We start from the raw sequence: 21,575 nt of genomic DNA on the forward strand, positions 1-21,575 counted from the left end.
CCTAAAGAAAGAATCCTAGCAGGCTGAGGCAGGAGGGTCACAAGTTCAAAGCCAGCCTCAGCAATTTAGTGGGGTCCTAAGCAATTCAGTGAGACCCTTTCTCTAAATAAAATGCAATAAAGGGCTGAGTGTATGGGGTTATGGCTCAATTTAAAAAGGAAAGAAAATGGTTTAAAAAAGAAAGAAAATAGCTATAGCCGTGGCATACAACTGAAATTCTCTACCATAGGCACCACTCCATGTTTTCAACCTTACTCTAGTTATTTTCTACATAAATCTCAAGTCAGTCCAGATTTATTTACAAATTTCCCTAGAACATACTTTATGGTTTCTTACTATTATATGTGTGCTTCTCTTTTTTTCCTTCTCATTTAAATTCTGTCCATTCTTTTTTCTGTTTCCTCCTTATATTATCCAAATCCTACTTAGTTTCTCCTTGAAGTCCTCCTACTTGTTATTATTTTCTTATCTTATAAAAATTTGGCTTTTTATACACATTTTACCTCCCTGACCAAATTGCAAGTATATCTCCATTCTGTTTATTTATTTATTTCTAAATTGCAGACAGTTTCTGTAACAGAGTCCAAAGAGAGCATTCTTGGTGGAGTGCTAAAAGTACTGCTACATAGCATGGCCTGTAACCAAAGTGCTGTTTATCTGCAACACTGTTTTGCTACCCAGAGAGCCCTTGTGTCAAAGGTAGGTTATTTTGTACCTATAGTCTTGTTTGACTTTGCTTTCTTTATTACCGTTATCCAAGATCACGTTTTTTTTTTTTTTCTCATTTATTTGGATCACCATTGACCAATTTTTAATATAAAAGATAAGAATTTTGATGTGGAAAATGGCCTGAAATTAATAGTTAATCTTAAATGTGGAGCTTTTCTTATTTTGTCTTCACCTTGTTCTTTTTTCAACTTGATTTATCAGAAATGTAATGTATGAGCAATCAACCCAGTGAAATTAATTTATCCTATGATGAATAGAAAAGTATTTATTTGTTCAGGTGCTTCAAATATTTCTTTCCTATACTTATTTTCCCCTAAAAAATATTGTATATTCTTAAATTTTGAAGGTAACTGTTTGATCTTTGTGTCATCCTAGAAGATGAAATACAGTGTTGTTGATTAAATTTAGCCAGTGAAAATATTTTTATACTGTTTAATAAAAAGTAAAAAATATAGAACTATTATATGTTGGTAATTAAACTATGTTTTTTGCGCATTATCTGATCGAAGCCTCATAACAATCCCATGTAGATATTGTTATTAGGCCTACTTTATGGATGAGAAAACTTGTCCAAGGTCACCCGACTAGTAACCTTGGTAAGTAGCATCATCAATATCTGAACCCCATCTGTCTGGCTGTGGTCCCACTGTTAACCGTTAGTTAATATTGTACTTTAACCATCCATTTAGTTTCTGTGCTGATCTGCCAGATGTCCAATTCAGGTTTATATTAATATATCTCTGGAATTTTTACTGTGTAAATTCAGTGTTGATATTGTTTTTATAGTTCCCTGAACTCTTGTTTGAAGAAGAAACAGAACAGTGTGCTGATTTATGCCTCCGGCTTCTTCGACACTGTAGCAGTAGTATCAGTACCATCCGGTCACACGCTAGTGCCTCACTTTATCTACTCATGAGACAAAACTTTGAGATTGGGAATGTAAGTATTTTCCCATGAAAATTCTCTGGATTCATAATGAAATATAATTTTAATAGATAGCTATTAAATAGTTTTTTAGAAGAGCATGGAGATTTTATACATTTCGAGTCTAATCTTAGATTATGTTGATATTTCTCATTCTGTGAATATCTTACAGAAGTCCAAATCTCCAATTTTGTTTCCTATACTATTTATATAGGTAGATATATAAATATATCATACATATGCATACATTTGACAATATAGTCTTAGAATATAAATGTATGTTTATCAATTTAAAATGTTAATTATCACTCAATAAAAAGAAAGTAATAAAGAAAATTAAAGGCTTAAATATCTTGGCTTCTTGGCTTGATATTTTTATGATTGCATTTCACAGTTTTTAAAAAATTCCTTTTTTTCATTTAAGTTTTTATTAGATATTCATATGTTATATTTTTTCTTTTTTTGATACCAGGGATTGAATCCAAGAGCACTGAACCACATTCCAGCCCTGTTTTTTTTAAATTTTTATTTTGAGATAAGGTCTTGCTAATTTGCTTAGTGCCTCTGCCTAGAATGTTTCTTGGTACAGGCTGATTTTTGTTGAATTTTTCAGGCATATAATGTATACTTTCAATTCATGTATTTCAGGAAACTTTCTTGAATATAAATTCCATATTTGTGTTGTTCCAGTGTTTGGGTTTCCTTCCTGTACCAGTTATAAATAAATTGGATCTTTTTTGATTTACTTTTTACCTATCATATTCTTTTGTTTTTTGACAGTTTTAAAATTTCACCTTCACTTAAATTTTTTCAAGTAGAAGTTTTCTTGTACCATCTCACATTTAATCTCCTATTTTATGTTACTTGATTTTCATTCTTACCATCTTTCCTTGAGTTCTCATAATTTCCTTTTTTTCTTCCTAAAAGTAACATCTTCATAAATTTGTATAATATAAAGCAAAATATTTCCTTAGAATTTTCATCTCTTTGATTACAACATTTTTCTATTAAGTCATACATCTTTTAACAATGTTGTGGTCAATGACAGACTACCTATTCAATGGTAGTCTTGTAATATTATATCACCATATTATAGCCAACTTGGTGTGTGTAAGTACACTCTATGATTCACACAATGACAAAAACATATTTGTTTTTGTCTGTTGTTAATGTATACATGTCTGTATTCTTTATCTGGTGAGTTTTGCTCATCTTTTTTATCATTTTATTAATCAACAGAATAAATTGGATTATTGGTCCAACTATGCATAGGAAGTGCCTTCCAGGATGTATTTTTGTTTCTGAGTGTCATGATGCATCCCTAAAAAATCCCAGCTGCTCAGGAGGTCAAGGCAGGAGTGTTGCAGGTTCAAGTCCAGGCTGGACAATTTAGCAAGACCCTGTCTCAAAATTAGAAGGGTTAGGGATGTAGCTCAGTAGTAGAATATTTGCCTAACATATTATAAGTTCTGGGTTCAGTTCCCACTACCACCCCCCCCACCCCAGCACACACACACACACACACACACAAATGTTTTTACTGGGATTTTGCTATAAAATGAACATCTTTCTTAACTTCTTGAATTTTCTGAGTGGTCCATCTTTGAATCCTACTAGATTTTTAGATTATTTGTTTTCCAGACAAATTCAGTTTAAGGCAAGTTTCCTTTTTAAAGAGATTATTTTTTTCCCTTTAGTTCTGAAATCTGTGCCCTGGAATACCTCACTTTATTTCCCTTTATTTGTCTTACATTGGAACTACTTCCTGTCTTAGCTTATCTTAACAACCCTTACTCACTTTTTAAATTTATGGATTTTATGTCTCACCTCATTTGGATGAAGATACAGTTTATGGGATTTTTTTTTCCCCTATTCATCTTTTATTTTTCATGAAATTCAGGAGGAGTAGTAGGAAATTGCTATTCACACAAGTCCTCTTTTTAAAAATTTTTTATTTTATAGATTCTTCTTAGTACCAAGTGCTCTTTCTTAATCTAGAACAAAAGAGTCTAGTTACTTTATCGGTTTTATTTAGTTTTTGAAATAAAGTTCCTAAAATTTTACTAAGAGTTTTTTTTGATACTTTTTTCTGTTATTTTAGGAAAGCTTTATATAGTAGAGGGAAAGGGGCAATTTATCATATTATTAACAGGTAGTGCCTCTAAAAAGGAATAGGTGATTTAAAATTGGCAATGGTGTGTATGGTTGATATATTCAATAGACACTAAAGTATTCACCTGTGTGCTCAGTTTGGCAAACATAGATGAAAGGAGAGTCCTTTTTTTTCCCCAACTAGCTTAGCATTTAATGGGACAGGATATGAATAAGCAGTGTTCATCTAATAGATGAACCTATTTTGGATGGTTCTGTGAGTATTATATAAATTAATAGTAAGTAAAACACAACAGTGTGTGGCATTGAGCAGGTGCTGAATAAGTGCTTGCTGTTGTTAATATAATAAGATATAAGCAGAGGGCACTGGGGTAAGCTCATAGAAGAGCAGCTTATGACTCAGGAATGGGTTTTCAGAAAGAGAAAATGCTTTAACTGCAAAGATTTACCCAAGATTATCTAATTTATCCAGATGAATAAGTGGATAGAATTTTTTTAAGTCAAGAAAATGGTACATGTATAATTAGAAAGTCATGGAGATAAGAGAAGGAAACAGGCAAACACAAGCCTTTTGTCACTCTTTGATACTTGTGGCTGGAAGAGAGAATACTAAGGGATAAAGTCATAATTGCAAAGACCTAGACTAACTTATACGCTGATATTTCTTTGTTTTTCAATGTACTCTCACTTGTACTGTATAGTTTGACTTATTTACTGAATTGAATACTTGAATTTTATCCTTAATGCTATGGGAGGTCACTGGAGTATTTTAAGGAGAGAGTGATGTGTTAGGATATGCATATTACAGAAAAATCCCTGGTGCTACACAGAGAAGATGACCTTAAGACATAAGAGAAAAAGTCAAGGAGATTAACTAGGAAATTATTACTGTAATCCAAGAAAGAAATTGTAAGGATGTAAACTAAAGCAGTGGCATTGGGAATGGAGAAAGGACAGATTAGAACAGATTTGGGGATAGCATGGATTAGATTTATTATACCAATAAAATGGAAGAATGAGTATGGGATGGCCCTTAGATTTTTAGCCTGCATGACTACAAGAATAGTACCATCATTTACTTAGATAATCAAAAGGAAGGCAAGGTATGTTAGACATGTTGACCTTGAGGTACTCTTGAAACATCTGGATGGAGCTCTCTAGTAAAACAGGATAGTCTGGAGCTCTAGAGAAAAATTTGAAAACAAAAATACATATTTAGGCTAGTTGAAGGCAAAAGCATCAGAGCATATCAAATGTGAAGAGAGGTTTTTGACAGAATTTTGGGTACACTGGTATTTAAGAAAGACAACCAAGGAACAAAGGAGTTGAAAGAGGAGTGAAGAATAGAAAAACTAGTATAAAGTGGTGCCACTGAAGATCTAGGAGGAAATTATCAATTATCAGTACATCCGAATATACAAAGATTTGTCAAGTATAGGATATTGACAAAAAGTATCCTGGATTTGGCAATTAGTTGGTTATCATTGATAACCTCCTAAGAGTGGTTTCATAACAGGGAATGGTGGAACAAAAATGGATTTACACTAAAAAGGGAAGAATGTACATCTTAAATGTTTAAAGACATCACTCCAAAAGATTCTGCCCTAAGTTACTTAATGCATGAAGTATGTTAAGTTACTTTCATATAGTAGGGACCTAATTAAATGGACTAGAGTTTAAATGCTACTTCTACAACTTAAGGGTTTTGTGATGTCAGCCAGGCTTCTTAACCTTATCAATAAAGTAGTGTTATTGTTAATAACATACCTCACAATAGATAAACATAGAGAACTAGACACAATTCTGATTCAACTCTTAACACGTGCCTTTTTTTAACCCTCTTTCTTAGCACATTACTCGTAGTAAGAGTCTAAGTTTGTAGTAAGATTCTAAGATGCGTTAAGATTAAAGATAAGATTTCAATATGCATATTTCATTACTTTAAAATTTATTATTAACTCAGAATGGTGTTTTTTTTCATCAAATATTTTTTTTTTCTTCTGGCAAAGGAAAAAAACATTTGTTACTCTAAGCTTTCTTATATTAAATACTGACCTGACCATTTCTCTGTTACAGAACTTTGCCAGGGTTAAAATGCAAGTAACAATGTCACTATCTTCCTTGGTGGGCACATCTCAGAATTTTAATGAAGAATTTTTAAGACGCTCTTTGAAGACAATATTGACATATGCTGAAGAAGATCTGGAATTGAGGGAAACAACATTTCCTGATCAGGTCTGAAATGTTACTTTACAAATTATTAATTGAAGTATGTTTGTTAAATAGGCACTTTTCTGATTGTTAAATCAAATGTCCACTTTTGCTGGTGAGTCCTTTGTTTTTCTTTCAGTCCTCTTATCATGTGCCTCAGAGAAGACTGAATCTTTTTTTTTTTTTTAATTAAGATACCTTTCCTTTTGGGAATACTCAGTATCTTTCGGTTTAATTCTGTATATTTGTAACAAGTAAAACCATAGATTTAGGCAATACAGATAAAGTGTTATAATGAAACATTACTCCCACTTATTAGTCAAATAGTAGTAGTTTGCCTTAAAAACTAAAGTTTCTATAAATTATATTTTAGTAAAATCAGAAACATAGGACAGAATTTTTCTTTTATACTTTTTATTCCCTATATCCTTATAGTTTATTTCTGCTTATAGCTCTCCATGTTTCCAGGTGAAAGAACTGAAAAAACATGGTCTAAGCAATTTATATAGTTTACTATTCTTTCCTTTCCATACCCCAGCATTCCTACCCTCTGTAAAACTCTATCAATATCATATAATTTGTTCTGAAATATCTAGGTGTTTATCTGAAATATCTCCCAATTTAGTGATTGTAAATGAATAATAAACATTTTTATATAATTCTCTGTTGCAGGTCCAAGATCTGGTTTTCAATCTCCACATGATCCTTTCTGATACTGTTAAAATGAAGGAACACCAGGAAGATCCTGAAATGTTGATTGATCTAATGTACAGGTAATATTTGTTTGATTCCCTTATAGTTTATATAATGGATAAGACTTAAATAACATTATATTTTAAAAATTAAATGTACAAATGTTATTTAAGTGATTTTCTAATGGTAGATTGAAAAGTTCCAAGCTGCTTTTTAGATCTTCTGTGTCACCTCTTAAGAACTATGTAAAACTATAGTAATAAAAGGCAGTTCTTGACTGGGAATGGTGGGAGAAGAAGTGGAAAGAGCAAGAGGGAATATAGACAAACAGGTATGAAAAAATTTGAGATTGATGAATGTGTTCATTATATTATTTTACTTGTTTTGATGGTCTTATGGGTATATACATGTCACAACTTAGCAAATTGTACATATATCTGCAGTTTATTACCACTCACTTATGCCGCAGTTAAGCTATTTTTTTAAAAAAGAACTATGCATACCTATTCATTGCTTATCAAAAACAGGATTTCAAAAATAATCATAGACACATATTTAACATGTTGGTGTCCCAGATCCCAGACTTCTTATATTTTAGAAAACCTGTATTTTATTAGTATAAATCAGTCATTTAAGAAGAAAATACAGTATATGTATGTTTTGCCACTAATTATCTTTAAATATATTTATGACTAAAGGTATTGATTCCAGGGACAAATTTTGAGAAATCTGTAGTTCACATGTAAACTCAGGGGCTTTCGACCACTGAGCTACTTCCCCAGCCCTATTTAGTGTTTTTTATTTATTTATTTTTTTTAGAGATGAAGTCTCGCTAAGTTGTGTTAAGGGCCTTGCCACTGCTAAGGCTGACTTTGAACTTGCGATCCTGCTGACTCAGCCTCCCGAGCCACTGGGATTATAGGCATGTGCCAATGTGCCCAGCCTCCTTTTTATACCTTGATAGATCAGTAGTAAAACTTTAGAATTTTTCTTTACTGTATGACCCGCTCTTTTCCATTTTGCAGCTCATTAGAGACACAGTAAAACAACTTTATTCTTTTTAAAGTAAAGGTGACATAGCTGGGCATGGTGGTGTACATCCATAATCCCAGCTACTCAGGAGGCTGAGGCAGGAAAGTCATGTCACAGGTTCTAGATCAGTCTGGACGATTTAGCAAGGCCCTCAAAAAAAGTTAGGGGCAGGGAATGTAGCTCAGTAGTAGAGCACTGTTGGGTTCAATCCCCAGTACTCAGTACTACCACCACCAACAACAACAACTTTGATAGTTTGTATGCAGAAACAGAAACTTGCCCATGTAAACTCTGAACAAGCTGTCTAAAATTTCTCCTAGCTTGCGAAGCACATGCTAATAGAGAAGAATTTCTGTTTCAATTAGAATTGCCAAAGGTTACCAGACCTCTCCAGATCTACGATTGACCTGGTTGCAGAACATGGCTGGCAAACACTCGGAACGAAGCAATCATGCTGAAGCTGCACAATGTCTAGTCCACTCAGCTGCACTCGTTGCTGAATATTTGAGCATGTTGGAGGACCGGAAATATCTGCCTGTGGGATGTGTAACATTTCAGGTAGGAGTCTGCCAGGTATACATTAAATCAAGGTATGTCCTGTTCATGTTCTAAATATTACTCACTGGTATATAAAAGAGTCCTTCAGTTTGTAAAGAAAGCACAAAAATTAAAGCTCAAGTGTGATGAAGTCAATTAACATTAATATTATACTATCATTGTCACTAATGTATTTTTTTCCACTAATGCATTTTCAAGAGTATTTCTTATTAACTTTCTTTCTACAATTTCTTACCTGTAAATTATCAATAATTCCTTTTTTTTCTGCCTTTGCTGCTTTGTAACCAGTTATGGTCTTTAGCATTTTTGAAAATGTGTTACAATCCACATTGTTAGTTGGCTTTTACTAAACACACCAAATGAATAAACATTCTTCATTCCCTGTGTAAAATATATTAATATCATAATTCACAGATGATAGTTTACTCTCTAGTAGAGGTACTTTCCTCTGACCCACTAATTGAATTCTTTTCTTACCAAGAGTCAGTTATGGTCAAGTGTGGTGGTACACTCAGCAACCCAGGAGGCTAAGGCAGGAGCATCACAAGTATAAGGCCAGCCTGGGAAACTTTAGGGATACCCTGTCTCAAAATTCTAAAAAGGGCTGGGGATGTAGTTCAGTAATAGAGTATCCTGGATTCATTCCTTTATAATGACAAAAAAATAGGAGGCAGGAGGCAGTTATGTTTTGCCTTCCTTCAAAACCTGTGAAGACAGGTTTGGGATATTACAAAATTTAATTAAGTATTATATCTTCTGATGATATTAAAATGAAGAAAATTACTTGTCTGGAAACTAAACTTAAATTTTTGTTTTGCAAAGATTCAGTAAAGGTAAACCTCTAAAATAATTGCTATTGAATTAATTTTGTATCAGACAAATATAAAAAAGATGGAGGGGAAAATCTAAAAATTTAGGATAATTTGATTTATCTTCAAATTCAAGTTTTTACTTTATACTCAAGAGAAACTGCATAAAACTCTGATCTGGATACCCATGTGCAAAGAAAAGGCCTTGGACCTACTTCAAAAGTTGACAGTGAGTGTACATCTACAGTAAAAGTTTATGTTAATATATTTAAGGTATGTATGTATCATGTCTTACTTTAGAAACAATGGCTGATTGTAATATTATAGGGTAATAAGGCTTTTATTCCACCTGCCTTTTTTTTTATTAACTTAGTGTTTTTTAGGCAACCCAGGAGACCACTTTTGTACTTTAATTTCCCTTATAGAGATATTTGAGATCAGCTAAATCAAGAAGAAAGACTTAGGTGTCCTAAGTCATATCATTCTTTAGTCCATGATTTTTCTTAATCTTTTTTTCCCACAACTTTTTATTGAGGGAAAGTTATCTAGCAATAGTGTTGCCATTTTATTGTCATTTTCAAAAACTAAAAGTCTTTTTATTATTTACCCTTTTTTTTCCTGGCGCTCAGAGTTGAACCCAAAGCCTTACACATGCTAGGCAAACACTCTACTACTCTGAACTATGTCCCTAGCCCTTCCTATTTTTTTTTAAGCTTAAGCTGACAATTATATGTCACCTTTAATTACTTCTTCATGTGCATTTTTCATGCTACAAAATTAATTCCATTTTGCAAATCTTTTCAATTTTTTCCCCTAGAATATTTCATCTAATGTTTTGGAAGAATCTGCAGTCTCGGATGATGTGGTATCTCCAGATGAAGAAGGTATCTGCTCTGGAAAGTACTTTACTGAGTCAGGACTTGTGGGATTACTGGAACAAGCAGCTGCTTCTTTCTCTATGGTAGATGACTCTTGTTCATTCTCTTTCCACAGTTTCATACCTCCTAATTATCAGTGACATGTATATTTATTTTCTCTGACTTGTGATCTTGCCTTTCCTTTAAGATAATTTCCTCCAAATACCTTTAGCATGTAGGAACAGATTTTCTTTTTAGATTCATCATTGCTTACCTTTTTTATTTTAATAATCTTGTCATTTACCTAGTGTTTTTCATTTGTTTATGAACCAGCATATAGTCTGCAACAGATAAAATAAAACTTCCCTGGGTAATTTAAATTCTACTTGAGTGGACTAACATGGCTGTATAAATAGAGCTTGTATACAGGGTGAAATGGAGACTCTTCTTTCCAGTTTGTTGGGTGTTGCCTTGGTGAGCAGAAAATTATAGCTAGCTATCCATCCCATTGGTTGCTTTTTAGCCTTATTAGGTAGATTTTGGGGTCTTGAAACTTACCTAAGTTTTCTAAACTATATTTGGAATCCCTTGCCTGACTACCCAAATCCTTATCTCCTCCCATCTGTTTGTGAAGAATTGAAGCAGTAAGATGGAGCTCAGATGGTATATTTATAGAAGGAAAAGAGCCAAATTATGCTTGGTGCTTTCTCTGATTTTTCTGCTTAGTGTTCAGTGTTTCAGCAGCAAGGTTTGGAAGATAATGAGGTTCATGGTAGGATAAGAGTGAAGCCTTAGGTAACATGCAAAGCTGCTCTCCTTCCCAATTGGGAATGGGTTATTTCTTCTTCAGGTCTTAGCCCTATCCTATAGTAGTATATTGGCTAATGACACAGATTTAGAAGGCATATTGCCAATGTTCTTACCTTTGTTACTTACTTGTTTTATTACTTCATGGTACAAATTAATCTATGAGTGTCTCATTTTTCTTATATATCAACTTCACCTCATATAGTACTTACCTCCATGGAATTGTTATTAGGATTCAGTGAGTTAAAAAAATATGTAAAGTGCTGTGTCCAAGTAAGTACTACTATGCTTTCTGTTATCATAATTATTGGCACCTACATCTATTTAATGTAATGAAATTGGGCATGGTGGCACACAGCTATATCTCAGCTACTATCCCAGGAGCAGAAGCAGAATTGCAAGTTCCAGGGCAATTTCAGTAATTTAGCAAGACCCTGTCTCAAAATAAAATATAAAAAGGACAGAGGATGTGGTTCAGTGGTAGAGTACCTCTTGGTTCAATCCCCAATAACACAAAATTCAGTAAATAAATAAATAAAACGTAGTAGTGTTAGTCTTAAGAGTATAAATGTCTTGCCTCTAATGACCTTGACTGTCCAATTCCTCCCCTCTTCTGAAAGGGAGAAAGCTTTTTTGTTTTTTACAGAATATTTCAGTAAACATAACTATATATATTATGTGTGTAATTTTCTAAAAATTTTTTGTAGTTATAAGTGAACACAATATTTTATTTGTTTTTATGTGATGCTGAGGATTGAACCCATTGCCTCCCATGTGCTAGGTGAGCACCCTACCGCTGAGGCATAACCCCGGACCCTTGTGTGTGTAATTTTGATAATTTATAGTAGTGCATTTAGATCGGGTGACAATGACCTATATTACAGAATTTTTTTGCTTATATATAATTTCATTCTTTTTGTATATAACTGTATATTGCATATACATAATTATATGTTGCATAATTATGAATTCCATTCTTTTTCAGTTTAATCTGTTTGAATTTAATTTAAATAATTACTGAACATCTTAATTATGTATTTCACGATTAGCTATATTATTGCTTAAATATACTTCTATGAACTGACTAAGAAATATAAGGGCCTCATGTATATATCCTTGGGAGAGTATGCTTGCTGATTTATGAAGCAATGAGAATTCATCAGCTGCTTTTGTAATACATCTCCATCTTCTCTCTACAGTATCAATCCATTTTTAAGGATAAGGGATGAAACAGTAGTACAGACACATTTTGTCTCCCACTCTGATTATAACCAGATCAACCAGTGGCTGACTAACTAGCCCCCAGGAGAAGAAAATCTGGTGGCTCAAAACCTTCTCATATTTTGTTAAAGATCGAATTGTTTGAAGATTTTTCTATAGGAGATTCTCTATGTCAGCTTAGTATTTTTGAAAAGTAAATGGTTTTAATTTCCCAGGAGGACCCAGATTATCAGATTATAGTAGAATTAGGTATCAATGACCAGTATAATAATTGAATTTTTTTTATTCCTCTGCTCAGAATTAGTTTCCACAAAAATCTTTTGAAGTAAGTATATATACACATACACATATATACCTTAGAGAAGTTATTATGGGATACATAAAAGCAGAATTCCAATTCAAATTATATAGAAACATAAGTATGCATATGTATATGTGTGTGTGTATACATACATACATACATGCATATCTATCCATCCAGAGGAGATCATACATTGTGTAAAATTCTTTTGTTATACATTTTAATACAGCTAAAAAATAATACTGTTTATTTTAATGTCCTATTGGAAAAGCTTCAGTGGTATTGTCAGAAGAAATATTGTGAATTTATAAATCACAATTATTTTACTTTCTTATTAATATAAAAATGCAATGTCTTATAAACATTATTTTTATAGGCTGGCATGTATGAAGCAGTTAATGAGGTTTACAAAGTACTTATTCCTATTCATGAAGCTAATCGGGATGCAAAGAAACTATCCACAATTCATGGTAAACTTCAAGAAGCATTCAGCAAAATTGTTCACCAGGTAATGATTCCAATTTCTAGCTTAAGTATAAGCAGAGAAAACTGTGTAAAAGCCTTAGTGTTCTGATGTCAAACTAAATTCCATGAAGTGATCATTTTAATCGGGTTATAAGTGAGCACTCAAAATGATGGTTAATGGCTAAAGACTAATTAACAAAAAATGAATTTGCTTAAAGTAGATGATGATCATTATGACTTTACACATAGTCTGGTTTTTTTTTCTTTTGTTTTTTAAAAATAAATTACTAGACCAGGCATGGTGACCCACACCTGTAATCCCAGCAGTTTAGGAGGCTGAGGCAGGAAGATTTCAAGTTCAAAGCCAGCCTCAGCAACTTAGCAAGGCCCTGTCTTAAAATAAAAAATAAAAAGGGCTGGAGATTTGAAAACCATTGGTTCAATCCCTGGCACCAAAAATAAATAAATAAATAAATAAATAAATAAATAGAAATTGCTTATTAGAAAGTTTTTAAAAATATTGATTTATTTTCTGTTCCACAGTGTAGGTTATAATTGAATCTGATTTTTAAATTGATATTTATTCCTTTGCTGCCAAAAAAGTTTCTAGATTTATTTTTTTATTCAATGATGTGAAATTGTACTGAACTTCTAATAGTTTTAATGACTGCAACTGAACTTCATTCTTCCTAGATGTTTACATTATCATCTTTTGTTATATTTGTAATATGAAAGTAGTACTTAGTGAAAATAATGAAAAAAAATACATATTATATAATTTAATTATAACAGTATGATTTAGTACTTTATAGTTCATTCTGTAATCCCCATGTTGTCACCAAAATTGAAATTAAGTGTGGTTTTAGCAATTGATTTTCTTGAAACTAAATTCTTGGCTCCACTGAAATACTCTGAAATGTTTCATTGAGCCTTCTCCAGTCTCCACTTTTCTGTTTTCTTGCCTGTGCTACCCTGCTATTACCTGCTGCTGCCATTCTCTACAAAGGAGGTAGAGTAGAATTTATCTCCTTTCAGTACTAGTCCTACTTTATTATCTTATCAGCTTGGCCTTCTCTTTCTTGCTATGGGCTAAGCAGTTATAAATGAATTTATATGACCTAAAAATAACAGAGGGCTGCTGATCCTGTTAAGCCAGGATTCTGTTACTTTCTAAAATATTATAGTTGCTAAAGTTTGATTAGGCTTCAGGATCATAACAGGTGGGTCTTTTTATAATCAGTTGTACATCTACTAAGGAAGGAACCTTATCCCAGTTTCTAAAGCTATAAATTACAAGTTGTAGATGTCAAGTTTGGAACATCTAGAGCTAGTTATTTCCAAGAAGTTTCATCCCTTTATATTAGTAGCATTTGAGCAAAATCACAATTTATATTCCAATTTAACATGGATATTTCAGTGAAGCACAGCTCACCATAGTTGGAGATCTGATTTAGACACATAAATGGAACAAGCGTCTGGTTTTCTTTCCCCAAAATGTGTACTTTGACTTTAAAAAGTATTTTCCACTTTTCACTTCAAATGTTTCAAATTTCAAAAGGCAATATTTTAACTTCTAGGTTTCGAAAAAGCACTTTATAAAATTATTATAGGTCTTAAGTGAAAGAATATGCTATTTTAAATATTATAATGTTCTGTTCATGGAGAAGAAATCATGGTATATGATGCCTTACACTCTTCATCTTCCTTTGGCCTTTTTTTTCTTTTTAAATATATTTTTTTTAAATATGACTTGCCCTTTTTTACTTTTTATTATACAGAGTACTGGCTGGGAGGTAGGTAATGTTTTAGTTAGTTAAAGACACTAATAGATTGATTTGACAGATTTCTTATGCCAATGCTTTACCCACATCTGCTAGCTGTGGGCATTCTGTTGCTATCTGCTATCAACTGAATTCATTAACCAAAGAAATTTTGTTAAAATACTGTAAGTTATTTTAAGAAATTTATTATTAAGAGGTTATAGGCAGTGCATGGAAATCCATATGTTACACTAATGAGATTCTTTGGTAAATGAGCCACTTTGTCATCACTTTAGTTTGTTTTTATCCTTTGAAACATTTCTTTCATCAACATTTATACACAGATTTCTTTTTTTAACCATATTGTTTCACCTCATTTTACAGAGGTCGATTTATGTTTATTGCTCAGAGGTATAAATATAAAATACCATATTTCATCTACTCTAAGATGCCATAAATTGTAAGACATACTATTACTTTAATATGCCTTTAAGAAAGGGAAAAAACAAACAAAACAATCCTGTGAGTTGAGAGATGAATACCAACTACAGAGATATTAAAACATGAGCAAAAAAAGCCATGCATCTTAGCACTGATGAAATACTGTGTTAAGTTGATCTTGAGTCATATCACCTTGAGTTTAAGCCCTCTTGAGGAAAGAAATTCACTTTTGTTATTTAAAGTTTGTGATGAGAGGGATAAAAAGATTGATAGAACTTGAAATTTAATTTGATCTCATATTCTGATAATGTTAAAAACTATATGTACTTCCTTTTATATATTAGGCTTGTAAAAAGTTATGTGTAAACCAAATCTTACCTGGAAATTTTCAGGAAAAAATGATAACTGTTGTTTTATATCTTTCTGAAAAGGAAAAAATTCTGTAAATTATGCCCTAATTTATTTTGCTAAGGTAAAACTAGGTAATATAAATCAGGTTTATTTAAGTCTAGGGGTGTGAGTGTGAGTGTGAGTGAGTGTGTGTTTGAGTGTTGGCAGTGCTGGGAATTGAACCTAGGGACCGGTACATGAGAGGCAAGCACTCTGCCAACTGAGCTATAACCCCAGCCACTTAAAGCTAGGTATATTTGTAAAGCTCTCTGCTTTGCCTCTCACTTTGTAGTCAGGTTTATGTTGACTCAACAGCTTAGACTTCTCTGTTTGGTTTTGCATTGCAATATCTGTTTTGGAACCCAAATAGAAAACCTTAGGAATGAATGTTATGACAGTGTTTTCTTCTATTTCTGAAATAGTCTCCACCTTTTGCCTTTCTTTAGGTGAAGCCAGAACCTTTACATCTACTTTAATTCTCTAGATTAAATGTATATTACTTTATTAATACCTGAGATATAATCATTCATTTCATTGGTTCAGTTAAGAGCCAATGGTTATCTGTGAAAGATAAAGTTCCTTATGGATAGTCTAACATGTAGTAGAATTGGCTGAAAATTAGGCCTATGATGAAAATTATTGTATAACGAAAATTATAGTAATACATTGAAACCTCTGAGCAGTTTATTACTAGTCTGCTTGATGTTAAATCGACCCCTGAAAGGTATTATTTTCACTGGTTATGACATTAATACCATTCTTTCATCATGTTTATTGCATGGTAAAAGTCGCACAGACTTTATTTTCTTGTTTGTATTTTTGTCACTACTTTTTACTGGACCTTTAGCTTTGTAGCTTCTAAATTTGTTGCACGTTTGTTTTTTGCATTTCCCTTGTAAAACTTAAATGGATGCTTGCATTTTTAAAAAGAATGTGTTTGCTACCATTTGCTGCTTAATTATTTTGAAATTTCCCTAATTAAAATGCTTTCTGTTTTCTCTTCTCTCTTGCCCCTGGTTGCTGACCCTACTCCCTACTTTTACTATTGTCTATTGTGGTAAGTTCCTATGTTGTGAATATTTTTCTTTATGACTCTGTGAAAACCTCAGTAATTTCATTTTTTTCCTAAAAACTATGATTTCAAGCTAATTTCTTAATGTTCTTATAGAACTTTCATGAATTGAAATCCAATAAGGATAAATTATACCTTGTAGGAAGACTTTTTAAATTGATAACTCACTCCTAATTTACAGAAAAAAAGCCCTCTGGGTTTATATATTAGCACTGTGTTTCATTTTTCATTATGCTCCTTTGTTTTGTACAGATTGTTGGACTTGGCAAACTTTTGGGATGGGGAGAAAAAGAGATAAGAGTTGTGATATTTAACAATTCGGTGAAGTATTTACCATTCAAAATAACAAATCAGACTCCTCAAGGAATTGTGTGGCTGTTTTCTACTCTGCCAGTTTCCATTCCTTAATGATTCTTTAATGTTCACTTTTTCCACAAGGCCTTTTATTTTTCTTGAAATTTTAGGAGATGAGTCATTTCTTTCTTGGGATGCATTTTTTTTTACTTTTAGAAGAAAGAAAAATATTGAATCTCTTTATGAGAATTTTATAACTGTTTCATATTTTGTGTGCATGTTTATTTTCAAAAGTTATATTTGTCCATTTGCCAAATAGTGATCAATTTGTATTCAGAAATATACCAATAAAGTTTACACTTTTAAAAAAAATCCACCCCAAATTCTAATAACATTATCACATGACCCTTCGTTTTATTTTTAAAGATTACAACATATTTCTTTTAAGAGAATATCCTTCTTTTGTAGATACATCTTATAGTCTTCAGAAAGGCTAGAAAGATGGTATTAGCTTTATTAAGCTAAACGCTCTACTGTATCAACAGAGAAATGTTGGTTACTGAAATTTTGAGATTGAAACATCCAGAATGACTATGTTTTAAGTCTTTTATTAGTGGTAGTAGGTTGGATGAACATAAATGAGTCAATATTTGGTTTTTATGTGCTCAGAAATAGACCATAGATCTGACCTAATGGCTTCTGTTGAATTTTATAGTCTTTAATCTGCTCTAAACCTGAGTGAGAAAAAGTAACTCATCCAAGTAAATAAAAAGTGGAGCAGAATTAAAAACAGCTGATTATATTGACAGAAGGGAAGGGAATGTACACTGAAAGAAGGAGATTAAGTTGAGAGGATGAAATATAAAACAAGTATTTTTAGGCAGCTGAGTGGGAAAATATGACAACAAGAAAAAAAAAAAGGCTAATGTAGGTATAAAACATCAATTGAGTACCCCAGGAAGGTGAAGTTAAATATGGAGACATTTAAGGAAAACACAGTAAGTGGGAAGAATCTTACTGTCTCTAAGAGGAGATACTTTCTAGTAGTTGATGCATCCCTGATAATTGATATAGACCATTACTGAGCCGCTGATGAGAGATACTATACTGCTGATTTTGTTCTGCCCCTTATGCTATTTTTGTGGAAGAAAAAGATATAGACAGCAAATGTTTAATATGTAGATATTAAGCATGACTTATTTTTTTTCTGGACTGGGATATATAATGGGCAGAACTAAATTTCTGATTAAGTAATGGAGTAAGGTATATCTTAGAAGAATATGTTTGATAGGTAAGCCAACTTGAATTTTATGCTGGAGTACATAGGAAGGAAATGCAAATATGACAAAACAATTACAGTAAAGAACAGAAAAAGATAAAACATAGGGTGGTAATTCTCAAGTGAATTACTCAAGAAAACTCACAGGAATTATCAAGGACAACATCAGAGAAGAGGATGATAGTTCTAAGGTCATACTTAAAGTTTTTATTGGTATATAGAATATGGGGAACATAGCTTAATCAAGAACTTGGATTTAGGTGTCAAGTTTATTGGGTTTAACTCCCAGCTCCACCACTTAATAAAAATGTGATCTAGAGAAAATTACTTTTGTCTCATATGTAAAGAGTATCAATAAGTGTACCAATCTCTTAGAGTTCTAATAAGAATTGATATGATACATATGAAATAGTTAGCCAGTGTCTAGAACACAGTAAGTATCTAGAACAGAGTAAGTACTTGAAAAATGTTGAGTATCATTATTTTTGTTGTTACTATGATTTTTAAATCATCATTAGTATTATTAGTGTTACTTGAAATCTTAATAAGATTTAGAATAATAAAATCTATGATTTATTATGTTCCCGAGTTGAGGTCTATGACTAGAAGGAAGTGATAAATGTACTTTAATAGGAATAGATCTAATAGGAAGAGATATTACCATTGTGTGAAAAACTGGTATACCTATATGGAAATCAGTTAACTTAAAGGAAGCATAGTGGAAAGCAACTGGGTGAGACTAAAAGAGATTAGAAGTGATATCCTTGTGGAAATATACAACTAGCCCAACAGAACTCTTTCATTATAAAGATAAAACTAGAACTGATTGAAGATAGATTTGCCATAAGAGATTTCAATCATTTAGAGACATGGCAGATGAATTTCTTTGTCTGGGGCATAGTTTCACCTCCGAGAAAATTGTGAAAGCAGTTAAGTAGAACTGCTAAATAAGAATGAGCCATAGTATGGGAGTGATGGGAAATTCAGAAAGAATTCATAGAAGTAAAGGAAGATCATTCTAGAAAAACATAGGCTATATTATAGGAAAGTAAATTAAAAAAAAAAAAACAGAAACAGGGATCATCCTATGGTCCAAAACTGAAGAAATAAAAATGAAGTGATGTCTTTCCTGAAGGTGAAGCTATGATTATGCTTTTGTTAACTGGATAGGGCCAGTGGTTTCATGGTAGAGGACTCTTTCTAAATTGAAACTAAAGTTATCCAAACTCATATAGTGTTTGTTTTTCTGTAGCCTCAACCCTTGATATGTCTTGCCCAACTCATGTATACACATGCACGCACACGTACACACATTCATTTTAAATTCCAGTACTCCTTATAGTTACTTCTCTGACTTTATCATCTCCTGCTTTCACCCTTACTCACTCTGCTCTAACCACATTCTTCACCTTCCTGTTCTTCACATGCACTAGGTAGACTCTTGTCTCAGGGACTTTGCACTGGCTTTTCCTCTGCTTGGTATGTACTTCCTCCTGAGATCCATGTAAATAACTCTCAGACCGCCCTCAGATGTCACCTTCTTGATGGGGCCTACCCTACCTCCTTCGTCTCTTTTGTTCACTGATTTATCATAAGTATCTAGAACAGTTTGTTGACACATAGTAAGCACTCAATAAATGCTTGAATGGATGAATAAATAACTTCTATCATATATGTTCTGTTTTATGACTCTGCCTCTCTTTTCCTCCCACTCTGTCTACTAAAATGTCACTTCCTTCCCCTTCCCCTCCATTTGATCAATTCTTTTGAGTCAAGAACCCAGTCTATGACTAAAACCTTATTTGTGACTTGGCTCTAACAAGATTAATCTTTCCTCCCTTCATAGCACTTTTTGCTATAGCATATACTGCTTTATATTGTAATGATTTGAATACATTTTTTATTCTCTTGAGCAAGAGATTGGGGGACTCTTAAGAAGCAGGAGTGACCTACTTCCTCCAACTAGGCCCCACCTTACAATTTCTACCACTTTTCCATAAGAGGTCAGATCCCTCATGATCCAGTCACCTCCACCGAAGCCCCACCTCTGAACCCTGCTGCATTTGGGACTAAGCCTCCAACACGTAACCCTTTAGAGGACACTTCACATACAAATCATAATGCTGTATGAATAAAATTCAATGTCCAGATTTAGGGAGGCAGTGATCCTACTGATACCTTCACTAGTCAGGTCACATCTACAATATTGTGTCTATTTCTAGGATACCATATTTTAAAGGTAGCATTGAAAAACTAATAACATGCAAACAGGATTGTGATTCCTGTCATATGAAGATCAATTGAGAACTGGAAGGTTTAGGTAAGGGAAATAAGTCCAGATTGCCAACCTCAAATGTTTACAGGGCCACAATATTGAAGAGTTGAAATAGTATTTTAAACTAGAAACCTCTCAGTAGTATAGCTAGAATAATAGTATTTTAATATTTTTGGTTTTGTATAGGTATATTATTTATGTATATGACTTATTTTAAAAATAACAATCACAAACTTTTAAGTGATTTTATTCAGATGCCTTTATTTCCCATTCAGTGCCTTCTTAATTTTGTCAAATTACTAATATTATATTGTTCCATTGGTGTACTAATGGTTTTAATCAGTATTTTGGTGGGTTTTTAAAAAAAAAATTGGGGGGGTAGGTCTATTTTTTATTTGTTCTTTTTAGACATATATGACAGTAGAGTGTATTTTGGCATACTGTACATACATGGAGTAGAACTTATTCCATTGAGGATCCTATTCTTGTGATTGTGCATGATGCAGAGTTACCCTGGTCATGTGTATTCAAATACAAAGATAGGAAAGTTATGTCCAATTAATTCTACTGTCCTTTCTATAGAATTTTGTTTTAATTCATTTACTATACCTAGAGATTTTATTTGCTATAGAAGTCAGTTAATATTATGTCTATTAAATTTTGAAATAAATTGTGAAGAAATGTTTTTGATTAGAAACCTCAAGTTTCTTTATCTCCAGAAACATTTATCTTTACAACTATACTTATTTTGAATAAAGATATAGGGATATTTTAAGTCACTGTATTCTCCCTTCCCTTGGTTTTGTGAAAATATCAAATTAAGTGTCAGAATTTTCTATTTTGCTTAATTACCCATAACATTTGTAACTTACCTTTATAAACTCTGGTCTTTACTGTATAGGAAAAATAAACATAAAATAAATTTAGGCTTAAAGAGAATTCAGAGTAGTATAAATATTTAATGTGTTGTTGTGTATATAGGAGCTGCTATAAAATCCTTCAGAAATAGCTTTGTGTCTAAATTATAAAAATAGCATGGAAAGCTTCCAAATATTTATCTTCAAATGTGCTTATTTAAGAGGTGTCAATATATGATTAATGCATGCAGTGAGTGGTTTGGGGGATTTACAATAACCTCATCTCAAAAATTTTTTTATTCTGTTTTATCTTTAGTTACTCTTCCACATATAAATACTTTTTATCAGTGGAGGGATATTGATAGCAGATTTTTTGCTTTACTGCTTCTTGAGAGCCTCGGCATTTTACTGACTGTCCACTGTATGGCAGATGCTATACTTGGCTCCTAACTTTTCTCATTTTTATACATGTAAAGAGTTATGTAAAG

General features: G+C 32.5%; 1 protein-coding gene across 7 annotated transcripts in view; it reads left to right on the forward strand.

The window, feature by feature from the left end:
- Positions 1-21,575, forward strand: part of DOCK7 (dedicator of cytokinesis 7) — a 200,145-nt gene that overhangs the window by 156,836 nt on the left and 21,734 nt on the right. For 5 of the 7 annotated variants that reach the window (XM_081308899.1, XM_081308896.1, XM_081308901.1 and 2 more), the window contains 8 exons: positions 565-699; positions 1,516-1,668; positions 5,842-6,000; positions 6,649-6,749; positions 8,067-8,259; positions 9,886-10,029; positions 12,631-12,762; positions 14,498-14,512. In XM_081308899.1, coding sequence (XP_081165025.1) covers positions 565-699; positions 1,516-1,668; positions 5,842-6,000; positions 6,649-6,749; positions 8,067-8,259; positions 9,886-10,029; positions 12,631-12,762; positions 14,498-14,512 — 1,032 coding nt within the window. The remainder of the gene's footprint in view (positions 1-564; positions 700-1,515; positions 1,669-5,841; positions 6,001-6,648; positions 6,750-8,066; positions 8,260-9,885; positions 10,030-12,630; positions 12,763-14,497; positions 14,513-21,575) is intronic. The other 2 variants (XM_081308897.1, XM_081308900.1) reach the window with 1 other exon arrangement.

Source organism: Spermophilus citellus (assembly GCF_964194105.1).
Source record: "Spermophilus citellus genome assembly, chromosome: 9".
Lineage (NCBI taxonomy): Eukaryota > Metazoa > Chordata > Mammalia > Rodentia > Sciuridae > Spermophilus > Spermophilus citellus.